At 37.1% G+C, this 17,666-nt stretch overlaps 4 protein-coding genes across 6 annotated transcripts; 3 read left to right on the top strand and 1 right to left on the bottom strand.

The window, feature by feature from the left end:
• Positions 1-619: 619 nt before the first annotated feature.
• Positions 620-1,784, top strand: LOC116805769 (elongation of very long chain fatty acids protein F-like). Its single transcript, XM_032739982.2, has 2 exons — positions 620-896; positions 953-1,784. Exons 1-2 carry the CDS (start codon positions 678-680, stop codon positions 1,532-1,534), a joined length of 801 nt encoding a protein of 266 aa, XP_032595873.1. The 5' UTR covers positions 620-677; the 3' UTR covers positions 1,535-1,784.
• Positions 1,785-1,970: 186 nt separating this feature from the next.
• Positions 1,971-2,969, top strand: LOC6567991 (elongation of very long chain fatty acids protein F-like). The gene is made up of 2 exons (XM_032740139.2): positions 1,971-2,212; positions 2,262-2,969. Exons 1-2 carry the CDS (start codon positions 1,997-1,999, stop codon positions 2,829-2,831), a joined length of 786 nt encoding a protein of 261 aa, XP_032596030.1. The 5' UTR covers positions 1,971-1,996; the 3' UTR covers positions 2,832-2,969.
• Positions 2,970-11,021: 8,052 nt separating this feature from the next.
• On the bottom strand, positions 11,022-11,541 carry LOC6567993 (antennal-specific protein OS-C). The gene is made up of 2 exons (XM_001994032.3): positions 11,455-11,541; positions 11,022-11,397 (listed from the first exon to the last, which is right to left on the bottom strand). The coding sequence occupies exons 1-2, from the start codon at positions 11,539-11,541 to the stop codon at positions 11,056-11,058; spliced, it is 429 nt and encodes a 142-aa protein (XP_001994068.1). The 3' UTR covers positions 11,022-11,055.
• A 1,971-nt stretch (positions 11,542-13,512) lies between these two features.
• On the top strand, positions 13,513-17,351 carry LOC6567976. Of its 3 annotated transcripts, none has more exons than XM_043214963.1 (4): positions 13,513-13,614; positions 14,625-14,809; positions 14,872-16,151; positions 16,859-17,351. In XM_043214963.1, the coding sequence occupies exons 2-4, from the start codon at positions 14,639-14,641 to the stop codon at positions 17,112-17,114; spliced, it is 1,707 nt and encodes a 568-aa protein (XP_043070898.1). In that variant the 5' UTR covers positions 13,513-13,614; positions 14,625-14,638; the 3' UTR covers positions 17,115-17,351. The 3 variants fall into 3 exon arrangements, with proteins under 3 accessions (XP_043070898.1, XP_032595910.1, XP_043070899.1); XM_032740019.1 differs by having other exon boundaries at positions 14,622-14,809; XM_043214964.1 differs by lacking the exon at positions 16,859-17,351 and adding an exon at positions 16,250-16,340 and having other exon boundaries at positions 14,622-14,809.
• Positions 17,352-17,666: the final 315 nt, after the last annotated feature.

Here is a 17,666-nt window from a genome sequence, read left to right as displayed (position 1 = left end):
AGTTATCAAAAAAGGGAAATTACAAAAACAAAAAACAGCAAAATATTCTCTTATACCTTCGATATCAGATCATAAAAGGTAACTTAATTAAAACAAAATAATCCTTGTTTTCTCTCCTATTTTGATGCTTTAGGACTACAGAATATGGAATACAAATTTTCGCATGCATCTCAGACTTATAATAGATGAGAACTTGGGATTAGGGAATCTCCTAGTCGAGAATGCTCGACTTTATGTTACTTGTCACCTTATGAGTTCATTTTATAGATCTTTTATTCATTACGCTCAAAGCAAATGACTTGTTCGACGTGTTTTCGAATTGCAGTTGCAGCTCGGAAAATGTAAAAAACGGTTTTAAAGCGCTGCTAAAATTCAAGTTTTGGAATACGTGTTTTCGTATTTACATCGAAATCGATTTCCGATAGCAATAAAAGCGACTATTTTGAATTTAAGTCTCTAAAGACTTGGACTTAGGATATTTCGTAGTCGAGCACTCTCGACTAGAGCGCGCTTACTTTTCACCTTAAGTGCACCCGACTTAATTGCGTGGATCTTTTATTCATTACATTACCAAAAGGTAATACATATATGTGTCTAGGTATTTTACCTATGTATTTTTTAGTCGCATTCGCAAGTCGGACAAAGTTGAAATCGGTTCTTTAGGCGGAGCTCACATTATGATGACGATATTCGATCTACCGGACGCACATCCTGACGTCCAGCTACCTCTTCTAAGAAGTCCTGTGCCCATTAGTATTATTATGGTTTCCTATTTGCTGTTCGTGCTGAAACTGGGCCCACAGTTCATGGCAAAACGGGAACCCTACAAATTACGGGGACTAATGAAGATCTACAATCTAGTGCAAATAGCTTACAACATTGTACTCGTCATGATTGTAAGTACGTATTACGCAAATGGGAACACTAATGACACCACATATATATTAAACAGGCTATATATTTAACAACCAACGCGCAGAGCTACAAGCTGTTCTGCCTCGCTCCACTGCCCTCGGATCACAAGTACATGTTCGCAGAACGAGCATTAGCCTACCTCTACTATCTTAATAAGATACTCGATCTGGTGGACACTGTCTTCTTTGTGCTGCGAAAGAGCTACAAGCAGGTGACGCAGCTTCATCTCATCCATCACGTATTTATGCCGTCGCTTGGCTATGTGATGACACGATTCTACGGCTATGGGGGCCACCTCCTTGTGACGGGCATATTAAACGTAATCGTACATATCATTATGTACACCTACTACTACCTTTCGTCGCAGAGTGAGTCCATCAAGAGGAGTCTCTGGTGGAAGCAGTACGTAACCGTCATTCAGCTAATTCAGTTCGTGCTTATTACTTTGCACAGCTTATTGACTCTAACTCAGCCCAATTGCAAAACATCTCGTCCCGTCATCTACGCGGTTCTATGTGCTTCACTATTAATGAAACCATGTTTACCAACTTCTACATTCATGCTTACGTACTGGCCAAGAAAAAGAAAATCGATGTCCGAAAATAACCAAAAGCAATAGTCGATCGTTAATTAAACCTTTTGTTAATGTTAATGCAGAACTTATTCCTATAGCGAGAACGATGTCTCTCCCTCTCCCCCCCTCCATGGATTGCTTAAATGTTTGCAATATTTGGTACAACATATGAAATACATTATTCATATATATTTTAGCAATTAAATTAATTAATTATTGACTACACTGTCTAGGAAAATCTTTTACACATAGAATAGAGATTTTAGTTCAATAAAAGTTGCTTTGTGGAAATGTATTTAAATGTTTTTTTTTGGGTTTATAGTATTGACGAGAACAAAGTGGGCAAAGGCTTAGACGTCAACGTCAAAAACTTATTTTAAATTTCGCACAAAAAAAAAAAAAAACACAGAATCTGTCCCTAGCCCATTTCCATTTGCAGATGGAATAATATTTATATTTATATTTATATATATTGTTGCTATTCTGGAAAAACACACAAAACTCGATATGTTTGAAATATTTGAGAGACCGCCGGCCGATCCCACTCGGCTGTTTCTCTCCTCGAGTCCTTGGCCCATGTTCATTATAGTTTTTACCTATTTACTCTTTGTACTGAAGCTAGGACGCCAGTGGATGGCCTTTCGGGAACCCTTTGATCTGCGAGCCGTACTCAAGGTGTACAATCTCATACAAATCGTGTACAACGGTGTGACTTTCACAGCGGTAAGTGAGATCAGAGATATATCTATTGAATACTATACAACAGTTGCAGGGGATTTACTATCTGCTTGTGGTGAGTCCGCATCAACTCAGCTGTCTAGCTATAATGCCCGAGGAGCATCCCTTGAAGAACATCGAGCGTCTGATGTCTTATGCGTACTATATCAACAAGTATATCGATTTATTGGACACCATTTTCATAGTGCTCCGCAAAAGCTATAAGCAGATATCGTCGCTGCATCTGATCCATCATTTGTATATGCCCATAACGGGTTACTTTGTGATACGGTTCAATGGCTATGGAGGCCATCCAATTATCACGGGCCTTCTCAATCTCTTCGTACACGTTGTGATGTATAGCTACTACTATATCTCATCGCAGATACCGGCCATCAAGAGGAGACTCTGGTGGAAGCAGTACATTACCATGCTGCAAATGCTGCAGTTTGTGATTATCTTTGTGCACAGCATTTGGACACTAATGCAGCCCGGTTGTGAAGTATCTCGGGTATTAGCCTACACAGTTCTAGGCTCGTCAGCTACCATGTTTACTATGTTTACCAACTTCTACATGCACGCCTACATATTGCCAAAAAGACATCAACACGCTAAGCTGAAATAGCCATTTTTCTTCTGACTTAATTGAAACGGATCTCGAATCGATCGAATTCTAAATAGATTTGCCACAATTTCTTAGAACCTCGCACATTTGTCCGAAATTCAAGTGATATGTGTACTTTTAACTATTAAAACAAATAATCAGATTCGGCCGAATGTGTTATGAATATATTTAATAATGTTGTTCCCATCTACCATTATTAAGAATTATAAAGGCTTCGGTTCTACTATGAAAAAATATACTCTTCAACAACAGAAAATTGTTTAAAAAGTAGAATAGCAATAAAAATGCTTTCTGAAATCCAGAAAATAGTAATTGAATATTTAGATATGTTTGTATGTATAAAATATACATTTTAGATTTGAAATAGCATTTCTGTATGTGGTACTCATATCTGAGACACTCATCTAAAACAATGTTTGGATATTCTTCGAAATCTTGGCAAGGAGAGCATGCCCTTTAACAGAAGGCAAAGAAACACAAATGTTTTCTACTAAAAATGCAAAATGTAGCAATTAAGGCGAATGCAGACGACAAATGTGACAAAGGCCCAAGTACTTATGTAAGTAAAAGATGCTGTTTGGCTCAACTCTCAAAGGCACACAGCAAACGACTTGCGCACTCAAAAGATGAAAATACATAAAACGGAGCCCCAGCAGCCCATAAAAGAAACCACATTGTGCCAGGCCGCACTTAAAAGCCCAACCTCTATTCAAACGGCATATGGGGACGAAAGTCTTCGGTCTCAGCGAAATGCCATAAAAATTGCAACATAAAAATTAAACCACTAAACGCAGAAAAATTGCTGGCTTTTGGTACGCTGATAATGTTCTGTGCACAGTACAGCTTAGTTCAATGGTTCTCCTGCATACCCTTGTAGTGAGTTTAATACATTTGTGAACCACATTTGACCCGAGAAAATATCTTATTTTATATTAATGAAGTTTCAAAGTACTTAAAATTACAATGATTACATAAATTATTTATAATTGTCAATTTTTAAATAAGTAAAAAATCAATAAATGTTACAAAATTATACAAAATATAAATGCATATAAAAAACAATCCAAAGTGGTTTCAGTTTTAGTTTTAATAAATTACAAGACCATATCATTTTAATAAAGAATCCCAAATTCATAAATTATAAATGAATCTCAAATTCCTATGTATTCACAAAATTAAATAGTTAACACAAATTATTTATCTTTATCAATTTTAAATTAAGTAAATTATTTGTGGATTTTTTAACTTCATAAATTATTTTTTTATGTTTCATAATTGTATAATTTCATATATATAAATTAAATTAAAAAAAAAAAACTATTTTTATATATCAGTAGCGTATATCGTGTTCGGCTATTACTTCTTTTTAATTTTTTTCGTCGACATGACTTTGACTTTGGAGTTTTTAAAGAGTGCGGCGAACAGTTCATAAAGCAGCGACCCCCAGTTAGTTATTTATTGCATTTGTTGTTGCTTTTGTTTTGGAGTCACCCTTCACGTTCACCGTGCAGCTGTTGTGTTGTGTGTTTGGTATGTTGCTGGATTTGCTAATGATATTCAATAATATTAATAATACGACTACATGCGCAAATTTCGAAATATCGCATAAGAAGCACTTGGAGCGAACGCACGGGGTTTTCATCATTTCAGGCATGCTTCGATTGCGCCTTTAGAATTTAATGTGCTTATAATGCCGCCTGCTGCCACTTGAGCCCATTTCCATTTCCACACATTCCCCGCGCCACACTGCCCCCTCCACACAATTTTCAATCTTGAATCCGATGCGAATTCGCATCCGAATCGTCGCACACACGTTCACGTAATTCTATGCACAACCCTCGTCGCAATTGCTGGCTCTTTAACGGCAAATGATGTCAATTCCAATGCGTGGCAACCAACCCCAAACCCTAACCCTAACCCTAACCCCACTCCACCCCGCCCACCCCTCTTATTCACGGACCACCACCCCGCTTTTGGTTATCTGTAAAAAGGCTCATCGCGTTTTTCCATTTGTATCGAAAATTGAACTTAATTGGTGCGTGAAGTGTGCGCACTGAGAGGATTTCAGTCAACGCTGCCTGGCAACTATAACAGTTACCAGGACATTTACACACAAACAGACACACACACACACACACACATACACCCACACGCACACACGCACATGACTGCCCTTAAACCCAAAAGAATAGCTTGGTCTCATTATAATTTGCTAGAAGCCAATATCAACAAACAAATTGGACAGCATTTCACATACGAGGGCGACTCAAACAAACTCAACTTTGGCCAGATTAATATTACTACATATATAGCATTGTATTCCAGAAAACATTCTGAATATAATAAAAAAATATTGGAATTGTATCGAAATGCAGGCCAGATTTGCAAAACTTTAGTTTTCAAGAAAAATCGAGCAGAAAACTCAAGTAAAGTTTTAAGAAGCAGTCGTCTAAAAGTTGCATCTAAAATATATATATTTTTTTATTATATTCAAGAGTTTCAACAGATGAGAATATAGATAGACCTTTCAAATTTAAAAATGTACTCAAAAGCAAAAAATCATCGCTGGAATCAAAACATTTAATGTTCTTTAGCTCCCTTATTTAATACTTGAAAGAAGATATATTGCATAGAAAAATGGATGTATCTAAAACTAGATTTACTCAAAAAATTATTAATTAAATATTTATTTATTCTTGAGAATTTCTCTTTCATTTTTAGCACACTTATTCAATAATTTAAGACAAAAAGTAGATTTCTGCAAGGCGCAAAGATCAACACGATGATTTAGAATGTTATCTATTTAAGAGTCTGGCCTAAGATTCAAATGATGGTGGTTCAAATAAGTAATAAATAATCTTATGAACAAGTTTGTTAAACTGAAGAGTAGAGAGAAAAGCTCAAGCTCAAAAACACACACAACGATTTCAAATTTTAAGGGGAAACACTCAAATTTAATATTCAAGTTTGTAGTTTGACAAAGTGACCCTCGTACTCTGCACCATGCCCAGTCCATGCCCGGGCAGGCATCCGAGCTGATTAGCATAAATTCGTCTATGTCTATGTTACTGGCAACGTTGTCGACTTTTGTCGTTGTTGTTCTTGTTGTCGTTGTCGTTGTCGTTGTCGTCTTTTGTCAACGTGTCTTGCATGGCAAGCAAAAAGTTTAGCAGTCAAATGCAGACAGGCACGGACTTGTAGTAGGATCTTGGGCTTGGCATTTTGCTTGGGGCTGCCTTGCTTTTGGTTTTGGTTTTGGTTTGGTTTGGTTTGGTTCGGTCTGGTTTGGCTTGGTTCGGCTTGGCCTGGCTGCATGGCATGGAAGGAAACATGTGTCACTGAGGGCTGTCTACTTATTACACGACTAATGTCAGTTGCACTGGGCTGCCTGGGCTGCCTGGGCTGCCTGGGCTGCCAGGGCTGCCTGGACTGGCGTGGCAGTCAACAAAAGGTAGCAAACTTCCTGGCACAAAAAGCTTTTTAAACTGCAATATGCAGCTGATGGCATTTCTTTGAAAGGGTGTGCGCCAGAACAGATGAAGAGCAGATGAAGAACAGACCAGAACAGAGCAGAGCAGAGCAGTGAGCCAAACCCAGTCACTGAAACTGGGCTGTGGTTTGCCATTGAAGCGCAAATTATTTCCAAGCCGCTGACAACATTCGCTGGGTGAAGGACGTGCCCTGCAGGCAATTTCTTGACTAAGTAGTTTCACAACTTTGCCTGCCTTCCATTCAAAATGGATTCATTCATTTGGCAGGCTCTCTCCTTCCCATCCACTCGCCCTCTTTTCTAATACTGCTCGGCATTTTGCATTACAATGTAGAGAGAGACAGGCAAGGAGAGTGTGAGAGAGAGAGAGAGAGAGAGAGAGTCTGCTGCATTATCTCACGCCTTGCATCGATTTCTTAGGCTTGGCCAACGCCTTGGTTCTTCTTCAGCCACTTGGGGATATCTTTTCAGCACCGCCGGCAATCTAATTAGCGCAGTTTGTCTTTGGCCAAGAAGTGGCCCCCGAAGGCATACTGTATGAGTGTGCCGTCAATTTCTTTTGTTTTATTTAGTTTTTATGTGTGCTGCGTAGACAAAGTTCAGCAACGACTTCTAATCATATTTTAGTGCAGGCCAACTAATTGTGAATGCGGTTATTGCCTGCTCACCAATGTGTTGTGTGGTTGACAGACAGACAGACAGACAGCAGAAAAGACGGACGGAGACAGAGTAGTAAGGCAAACACTAAAAACGGCAGAGCAATTTACACCTCGACTCTGTAAAATTCACAACACACTGTGAAAGGCAAGTTGCTGCTCTTGCAGTGACTATGAAATGCTCTAAACTAAATATCCACTAAAAAAGAAAACTAAAACTAGCTCATAACTATGCTATTTGAGCTGAAATTCTTTGTATGTAAATGTTTTAGAGTTAATATCAAAAAATAAATAAAACATCATTTTATTGTTTGGTTTTTATATATAGCAAAAAACATATTTCAAAGTTTATCAATTCCATAAATATAAATATTTGTGTACATTGGAATTGGTTTTAGAATTGTCTTTAATCAAAAAAAGAGTACAGGCTCAAATGATAGTGTATAGTCAGCGCTCTAAAGGCGTGTTAATGAAGCAGACATGCGGGCCAGAACTCGGGCCAAGTCGTGGTCGTGGTCTTGGTCGTGGTCTTGGTGTCTTCGGTCGTACTCCTCATCCTCGTCCTCGTCCTCATTCTCATCGTCGTTGTCGTTGTCTTTGTTGAGGCTGAATGAATTTGTATAAGTTGCAAATCATGTTGACTGACGAGACTGCTGCAACTATGTCTGGCACAGGGATTGGGATTGGTTAGTACGCAAAAGTTTTCAAAGTGTTCAGCGCAACGAGTGAAATACATTGTGGCAAACATATTATGAGACATGCCATAATGGCGAAAGAGAGGGAATGTGAGAGAGGAGAGAGGAGAGAGGAGGCCGAGTTGCTTTGGCTGTTCTACTAAATCAACATCATTAAGTTTTTCTGTTTATAGAGAAAACACTCGAGCATTGGTGCGAAGTCTGTTGCCTTTTTTTTTATTTTTTCTTCAATTTTATTATTTCTCTTTGCATGTTGGATTGTTGTTCGGTTGTTCAGTTGTTCAGCTTATTGCTGTGTATTTACAGATGCCAATGATGCCGATCTGTGTTATCTTAGGCTGGTGTGCTGCTGCTGCTGCTGCAAGTGAGGAAGTTTCGCCACTTGGCACTAGATTGTAAAAAAAAATGAAAATAAAAAGCGTTACAGCTCAAAAGCACACACAAATTAGTAGTGAACTTCGAACAGTTGACTGCATATACATTGTATGCTATTTGCTTAGCCATTTTGAGCAAACTCGGCTAACTGCAACACACAAGTTACTCACTCGCTTAGTCGGCCTGAAGAGTTAAGCAGTTGAGCAGTTGAGGAGGCAGGTGGCAGGTGGCAGGTGGCAGGTGACACAGCCATTACGTATGTCGAACGACGATGCCCAAACAAAATGTGAAAGAAGAAAAAAGAAGAAAAATCAACAACACCAACAACAACAACAAAGTCACGAAATTGTTTATACAATATATAAAAGAGCCTTTAACGTGCCACGCAACGAGAAACAGCAAAAGTAACTTAAAGATACAAATAACAAGATTTCAACGTGCCAGGAATGCTTTGACTCCGACATTGGATTCCGTCTGCACAGGACAGGATGTGAATATAGCTGTTTCTAGTGCACACACACACACAGACAACCGCACTCACACACACACACACACATTTGCACATCAATATGAATAGATACTCGTAATGCTCAAGTATGCTGCTCAAATTACAAGCGGAGCAAATGTTTAAATACTTGAGTGCCCAACACAAGCATCCGAGCGCAAATTAACTTTTACTTTACTTCACTTTACTTTACTTTACTCCCCTCTTTGCACTCATCATGTGTGTGTATGTGTCTGTGTGTGTGTGTGTGTATGTGTGTGAGTGCCTTCCTCTTTGGTGTTGCCCTCCTTTTTGTCAACACAACAATTCACTTAAGACACTGTCGACGACAGTTGCCAGTTTCAGTTGGCAATTGCAGTTGCCTCATGGCCAGTTGCATGCTGTCAGTTTGGTTGTTGCTGCTGCTGCAGCAGCAGCACATGTTGGCAGAGAGACAAACAGTCAGACAGACAGCATCAGCCCACGCAAAAGGCGCCAGCGAGACTGAGATCTGTGCACTCTTTTTACCAATATGCACCCTTTGTCGTTTCAGTTTAGAGCTGCAGAATTTAAATTGAGTTGCTTTTCGATTTATTTAATCAGCATAGAAAAATATATTGGAATTCTCTGCACCTTAAGCTGCTCTTTACCAATATAATTTTTAATTAATCTTTGTTCTCTCTGCTATCATCAAAATAGAACAGCTATTTAAAGCAAGTCTAAGTTTTCAGGAATAAAGCTTCTGAAACCTCAAATTGTCCATACTTGAAATGTTTTCAGTTAATAATAAATAAAAGGTAGAAATATAAACACTTATTTTTAGAAAAAATACTTTTTAAGAAGTGATACAATTTTCTATCTTTATTGTTATATTGGAACAAAGGGTCGCAAATACAAATCAATTTAAATAATAATTTTATTTATTTAAAAATATACAATTCACGGAAATAGTTGCTAATTAGAAAAATCAAAAACAATGTATTACTCTATATATTTGCTTCAAAACCAATGCTTACTAATTAGTCACACTTTGAATTGCAAATTATTTATATTTGCCAATTAGACTGCACTGAAAAAATACTTTATTTTTGTATGCTAATTTTTAAATTAAATAAACAACATGATATGTTCATATTTTCTAGTTCGTATTGCAATTTTTCTCAGATATACATTGTCAAGAAGTTAGAATCGCTTTCAGATAGTAAAGAATTAAAATTTTTTTAAATATTCGTTTATACATTTTTTTTTTAGATATTATTTGTATATTATAAATTGAATATGCAATTTGTCTATAGAAATTATTGAATTCAAATATAAATTTGAATTTAAAAAATATATTTATTTTCTAACGTCAACTGTTATATTTCTAACAAAAAAAGTTTTAATCCAAAATGTAATGAATGAATAAATACAATTAATTTAACATCGTCTTATTTGATAAGGTCTAATGTTGCTGCAGCGCCCTCTGTCGTTAAGAATAAGTGCAAGCGAAGCAAAGCGCAGTATTGCGGGACTTTAGGACAAATCGAATGCATTTATAACAGTTATTTGTATTGCATACTTTCAGGCGTTTTTAAATCAGACATTTTGAATTATTTTGAAAATGCAATAAATATTTTTAAAAGGTTCCCTAAAAATTCAAACGATTTTTGAAACATTAGAGCCAATATGCCATAAAATAAGATTATATGGAGTAAAAGTAATGTATATATCAATATATATTTATAATATGCGACGAGAGTAAAGCTCTAAATTGCTTTAGCTTACAATAGAGAAAAATACGAATGCGAATTATACAAAAACTGACTTAAAATCCCAATATTGAAGGAACACTATAAATAATATAATAATAATGCCTTGTATTTTAAATATTAATTGTTCTGTAAAAACACGTAAAGAGTTAATTGTAATTTGGACAAGATTATTACAATTATAAAGTAGTCAAAAATTTAGATTTCGTCTGAAAATCATTTGGTTACTTTAAGAAAACTCATTGACTGCAAATTCTTTTGTGCTCCTAATACTTAAGCTTAAAATTATCAACATCGGGCTATTGAGTCGGACTATTCAAAACAAAACTTATTCATTTTTTAGTGTTCTATGTTAGACCTTCTAGTCTAGAAGCGCTATAAAACTATCAAATATGCCAAACTTTTCTTCTATTTTTAATTGTAAAATGTTAATATTTAATTGTTTTTTTAAGAAAACTAACTGACTCTTATCAATTTATTATGCATTTCTGAAATACTCTTTAGTAAATAGAGTTGATCAGCCCACGTTTAGAATGTTTAAAAATATATATATTTTTAGCATATTCCCTGTTATTTGTTGTTACTGACCTGACTTTTACCTGGCCTTTTTATGCAGTTTTGTATTTTTTTCTAACAATCACGAGATAAAATTCAATTACCTACACCTTCCTCTTAACACATTATCAGAAGTTAGGAGAAATATTCCTATTGGCTAATAAAACATTGAAACAAATATGAATAAAGTGCACAATGTGTTTAATTCGATAGATGGATTAATTGTCATTCAGCTGCAACTCATCGGAATACATTTCGAAAGTGCGCCTAAGATTCTTGAGCAGCGGCAAATCGCGAACGGAGCGCACCCCGGCGGGATCGCTGCCCGGAAGCACTGCCTCTAGGAGAATAGGGACAATCTGCTCGCCGACGGACTGAAAGAGTTGGGCTATCTTGATAATGGTGGCGGGATCGGGCAGGCCCGGAATGCCAGCACGTTCTCCCATCGAATTGTTGGCGCCGGCATCGCGACGACGTCGTTGCGCCTCCTCCGAATCCTCGACGGTCTCCTCCGACGAGGAATCGTCGTCATCGTCACCGCCATCACCATCGCCGTTTTCCTGCATTCAAATTGATATATATTTTCTTGACTAGGTTGTGGATGAGGCTGGACTTACCTTAGGCCTGGCCTCAACCGTAAGGCATAACTGCAGGACCAGAATAAATCCTGCAAATATCAACAGAGGCCTCAAATGAATGCCCATTTTGCTGTTCAAACTGCTTAGAAAACACTTTTTGCCGGCCCATTTATAGGCACGAGTTTTGATAGCTCTAATTGCGAATTGGGTTTGCATGTCACCAAATTGATCAATTTCCAGTATTTCTAATGCAAATTGAGAGCTGCACGCGGCAACTTTGGATAACATAAAACTTTCTAAAACTATTTTTAAATTTCAGGGTGGATTTTTTGTAAAAATTAGAAAAAATATGTATAATTTTCCCCGAAGAACTCGTATATTCCATTTTTTATTACTTATTTTATTATTAAATCTGAGCTAGTACATTTAATTACTTGCTTCTAAATTTTTGAAAGCATTTATTCTAAAAATTGTAGTTTGCGTTTCTACTTTTTAGAAATGATGTCTCTAAGAACAGAAAATATTTCGAAAAAAAATAAAATATATGATTTAGTGCAAGTCTTTCTAAATTTAAAAATGTTTTCCAGATATTTAGAAGTTATTCCTAAATGATTTCTAAAAGATTTAAATTTTAATGCGATTTAGCAAAATGTAGGCCAATTTTTTTTCTGAGTGTGGCAAAATCAAGTGCACTTGAAAGTGCCCAGACAAATGTTTTCTTCAACTGTTGTTAACTCTTGGCTGTTGGCTATTGGGTGTCTGCTTTTTCGCTTTTTGGTCGTGGAATGCGCCAGCGAGTGCAGTTTTTTGTGTGGCCAAGCAGCAGCCGAAGAACAAAAACTCAAATTGGCCAAGTTGGCCAGTTAAAAAGATGCGGCTCAGAGATCAGGTATACGCAGCTTTAGTCTGTCTGCGGCCGGCAACAGCCGCTGGCACATAAATTGTAATTTAAACTTGCCTTCTCGCAACGTTGTGGCAGTATATTGTTATTAAATCAAACTCGCAGCAGCAACAACAACACCAACAACAATCAAGCTGGTGTTGCGAGTTGCGAGTTGGAGCCTCGTTGGCAGGCTGCGCCCAGTTGCAGTTTCAGTTTTGATTGAGATCCGCCTGTAGACAGTCCACTTCAGTCCAGTTCAGTCCACACTGACCGACCGGTTAAAGAAACGCACAGAAAAAAAAGTGTTTTCAAGCAAGTGAAATTTAATACCAGGAAATTATAATGCAGCAACTTCTGTTCAAAGAAAATTGTTGAAAAACTAGGGAACAACTTTTGTTCCAAATTACAATTATCTTAAAATCGAAAAATTAATTCAAACTGTGTCTTTATTTACATATTCCATAAAAAACTTTAAATTGTTTTTTTTTTAATATATTATTTTGAGCTTATACTTTTTAGCTAATATTATTTAAATAACTGCGCGCAATTTGTTCAAAGATGAATCTGCTATCGCGTCTCAAACGCATCGGAGCTGCTAACAAGGTAAATCATATTTTTGTTAAATATTTTATTTAAAAAAGGAATACCAACATATAATATTTATATTTATTATTGATTAGTATTGTTATTTTTAACGTCACTTCTATTTATATAATTCGCTGTCAAATGCTGGGTATATCACAGTCAAATACTTTTTATAGCACTTTCACTCATAATTATGTTTTAAACACTCACATAATTGTCATTGTTGATTTAAATTTAACCGCCAACCTTAGTAGCGTTGCCACACTCTGCACCAACTAACATAATGTAGCCATAACATATTTGATTCTGCCACTAACAAAAGTCAATTCGATTATTGCTTGAGATTATTATTAATAAATCATTTTATTGCAGACCTCGGTCACGCTGCCCATTACAGTTGCTGGTAAGTTTAAATTAAATACTAATTATACTTTTTTTTATGTAACCTATAATTGAAAGTAAACAGAAAAATAAACTGTTGAAATAGCTTTTGAGCAAATGTTATCTGCCCACTGTTAATAACAGTTCACCTTGTGTTAAGTTGTTGACGCTGCTATTTTAGCTAAAATTTTCAACAGAGCCCATAAATGTATTAAGAGCAATTCTTTTTTTTTCATCAAATCGCACAGTTGTCGCACAAACGGAAGAAGCGCAAGGCGAAACACCGGAAGTTTATAAAGTAATTGCCGAAGAAAGATTGCCAACCACAAATAGCAGAAATATTCAAGAAGGTATGTATTTAATTAGTTAAGCCAACATTTAACATTTGTCTGATGCAATACAATTCGAAAATTTCTGCATTTCCAAGAAAAACATAATTAATGCTAAATTCTGCTAATCTGTGTATGTGTGTGTCTTTGTATGTATTCGTGTCCTTATCACAGACTGCGCCAAGATAAAGAAAATGTGTTCCACTTATTGATTTTCCATATAAATAATGGGCAAGAAAAAAAATACATCTGGTTTCAATGCAACAAAGCGTAAAGCGCGTGACGTCAGCAATGCTATGATAAAAAAAATGCAGCAAAAATCGTATTTATAGAAGAGGGATTTAAATGACTAGATAAAATGAGTAAAATTAGCTTTAAATGGCTTTGATTGATTGTAGCTAAAGAAATACATATGCGTGTGGCATTTTCTTTCACATTCCATTAAAATGCTTCACCTAACCTCGAATACGAGAAATGCACGCGACGATCTTTCTCAGAAGGGAGAATAAAAGCCACACACACATGTGATACACACATACACATTGAGCTCAATTGGTGCTGATGAATGATAATTTTTTGTAGAAATACCTTCGCTTGCTTTGGCCGTGGGTAGTTTAATTTTGTCGTTAGGCAGACTTTTAAATTATATCTATATATCAGCATTAATAGACGACTAATCGAACGACTATATTATATAACAAATATCAATTAAAAATTAACTTCATACGTTTTTGCAAATTTATTTAAGCAGACGGTTAACTTACGGATTTATTCCATGTAACATTAACATTGTATACATCGGATCTCTGCATAATGTTATTAACTCTAATATATTTCACATCGACTGTTAATGTGTTAAAAGAAAAAAACCATTTAAACCATTTATCAATCTAACTCTGTTAACGTATCCTATTTCACAAGCTGGCAAAGACAAAATTATATATATAGTGTACTCTCAATTTTTGACAGTGTATTTGAACAAATTCAATCTAAACTAATCTGTATTCTTTGTTACGTACTCTAATCAGCAGTCTTATCCGTGGAAATGGTGAAGGAAGAGAATTTTACCGATGGCGCCGATGAGGAAATGTTGGGCGTGGGCACGAACTCGGCCGATGAGAAGCTGGCCGAGCGACGCGATGAGGTCAAATTCATCAAGGGTGATCAGCAGAATGGCGATGCCAAGATCGACATTGGTAATCTGAATGGCAAGCCTGTAAGTGATAAGATTGAATATACATAATATGAATGGAGTAAATATATATATTCTCACAACAGGCCTTCACTGGGATGAGCAAGGAGGAGCTACTGAAGTATGCCAATGATCCGTTCTGGGTGCGTTTGCGTTGGATCTTCTTTGTCGGCTTCTGGGCCATTTGGGTGGCCATGTTGGTTGGCGCCATCCTGATCATTGTGGGTGCCCCGAAATGTGCTGCCCCCCAACCGTTGCCGTGGTACAAACGTGGCCTGCACGCCAAGTTCGGCAATGTGGATACTGCCAAGCAGGAAGATGTGCAAGCCGCACAGAAGTTGTTTGCATCGGGTGCAATTTATGAGTTGCCAGCCGCGCAAACCTACGATGTAATGAAACCCGATGTGGAGGCACAGATCCAGCAACTAGTCGATCTCTATAAATCATCGGATGTGAAAGTGGTGCTTGATCTGACGGCCAACTATGTGCACAATAATTCGCAGCTGCTGCTCGATGCATTGGCCGATAAGGAGAAACGTGGCGCCTTTGTTTGGATCGAGGGCGCTACCGAGTTGCCCAACAAATGGAAAATGGTGGGCGGCAACTCAACGGCCTGGGCCCAACTGGAGGATGGCAGCTATCTGCTCTCCCAATTCGGGTCGGGCAACTATGATCTGAAGATGAACTCGACGCTGGTGCGGCACGAGTTCGGGCAAGTGCTCAGACATCTGCTTGGCCTGGGTGTCCATGGCTTCCGGCTGAAGAACACCAAGTTCTTCTTGATCAACGACGATCTCAGGGATGAGGGCATCTCGCCCACACCACAAGAATTCAATATGGTCGATTATGGCTTCTATACGCACACACAGACCACATTCCAGAACGGACTCGGCGATGTCCTCTACGATTATTTAGACATGGTCAAGAATATATCGGCGGATGCATTCCTCTCCGTTGCCGAGGATATTATACAGCCGCAGGCTTATGTGCTGAGTGAAGCAGGCGGCGCATTGGGCATTGATTTGCCCATGTATGGTGATTTTGTGAAAGCACTCAGCTCACCCAAGCAGGCGAACAAGATGACGCTGATGCAGCAGCTGCAACAGGTGTTCATCGAGACGGGCAACAGCAGCTGGCTGCAGTGGAACTTTGCCGATGTCCATTTGGACACCACATCGCATCCCTCTGCTTTGGCACTGTTCATGTCCCTGCTGCGTGGCGTTCCAGTTGTCCCCGTCGATTCCATTGAGTATTCTCGTGTCAGCAGAGATACCTACAGCGAGATCCAACAGTTGCGTCTTTCGCCCTCCTACATGCACGGCGAGATGCAGATCTATGAGGCCAACCAACTCATCGCCTACTCCAGGTAACATATACGATAAATATATATATATATATTTGATAACTGGTTCATCTGCTAACTAATCATTACCATCTCTTCTCTCTCTGTGCTAACAATTGAAGGCAAAGGTATATCGAACATTTAGTTAAATCATTTGAAAAACATAATCTTTATTGGAATTCTTATGATCTTTATTAGGTGTATAATTTGAAGTAGATACTTTACATTGCAACTATCAGCTTAAAGTTCGACTGTTCTATAAAAACTTAAAAATAGTTCTAGTTCTTAGACAGAAGCTTATTAAGAGAAGATATTGGTCATAAATTGAATATTTTGTATAAGCAACTCTTTGCCTTTATTTTTTAAATATGCTTGCCAAACATATGTATATACATACATATATACATGTATATCCTCAGTTAATATTTTATGTTCAAGGGCATTCTGTTCTTTTATATCTTATCGATTATCTTTTATTATAGGAATTAGCTTAAAAATTAACTGTTGAATAGAAATCTTTCATTTCGCAATTCATTAATATTTCCAATTTTGAAGCATAGGTTTATTACCAACTTTATTAGGATGTGAAATTGTTCGTGAATGAAGTTTTCTTTTCTTTCGTTTTTTTTTTTTAAGTATCCTAAACAAACTTATATATAAATATATACTTTATCATTTATTAGTCTCCACTCTCATATGAATTAATCTTCACTTTGTTTTTTGTTGCGCAGAATTAAGTCGGGCAGTCCTGGCTACTTTGTCATCTTCAATCCGAGCGATTTGCCGCAGCGGAGCAATTTCACGGGTGAGGAGGAGCACAAGTTGCCGGAGAAGATGACCGTCTCGTACTTCAGCGAGAACTACAACGGGGATGACAACGGGAATTCCACAAAGGTGGTCCACTCGAGCAAAGTGAATCTCAACGAGCTTCTCGTCGCTCCCCATGCTACCATCATTTTGACCTATGTGCCGGTCAAGAGCGAGTAAAAACTACTCCCAAAATATATATATATATTCAAAAATAGCAGCACAGAAAAATATCTATACTCAATTGCTTAAAGAGCGGAGAACAAAAAATATGCTTTGAAAATGTTTGAAATATAATCGTAAACAATAAAAAGGGTTTAGGATTTTGTTTGTTAGCCCTTTGCTTTCAAAAAAAAAAAAAAAAAGTTAAACAAATATAAAATATATAAATGAATATTCATTGCTTGCATTTCAAAATTAAAAATTGTTTTAATTGCTTGATTCGAATTTATATTTGTTGTAAGATAGGTGTTCTTTTTCTTTTTGTGGTCTGCAAATGCACTTGGAATGACAGCACATTTGTGAACATTTCTAATTTTGGATAATTCAAATTTTCATGTGAATTTCATTTTCATAGTGAAAAAAAAAACTGAAGAAAAACAATAGTTCCTGAGAAAAGATTTCGAACACAGAAGCATTGGCAACGCTCAACACTCAAATTGGAAGCGTACTTTTGCAGCGGTATCAAAACATTTGCATAAACCAAACTCATCAGCAAAAAAGAAAAACAAA

The sequence above is a fragment of the Drosophila grimshawi genome, unplaced genomic scaffold, assembly GCF_018153295.1.
Source record: "Drosophila grimshawi isolate 15287-2541.00 unplaced genomic scaffold, ASM1815329v1 contig_311, whole genome shotgun sequence".
Lineage (NCBI taxonomy): Eukaryota > Metazoa > Arthropoda > Insecta > Diptera > Drosophilidae > Drosophila > Drosophila grimshawi.
This window is presented reverse-complemented; position numbering and strand designations above follow the sequence as displayed.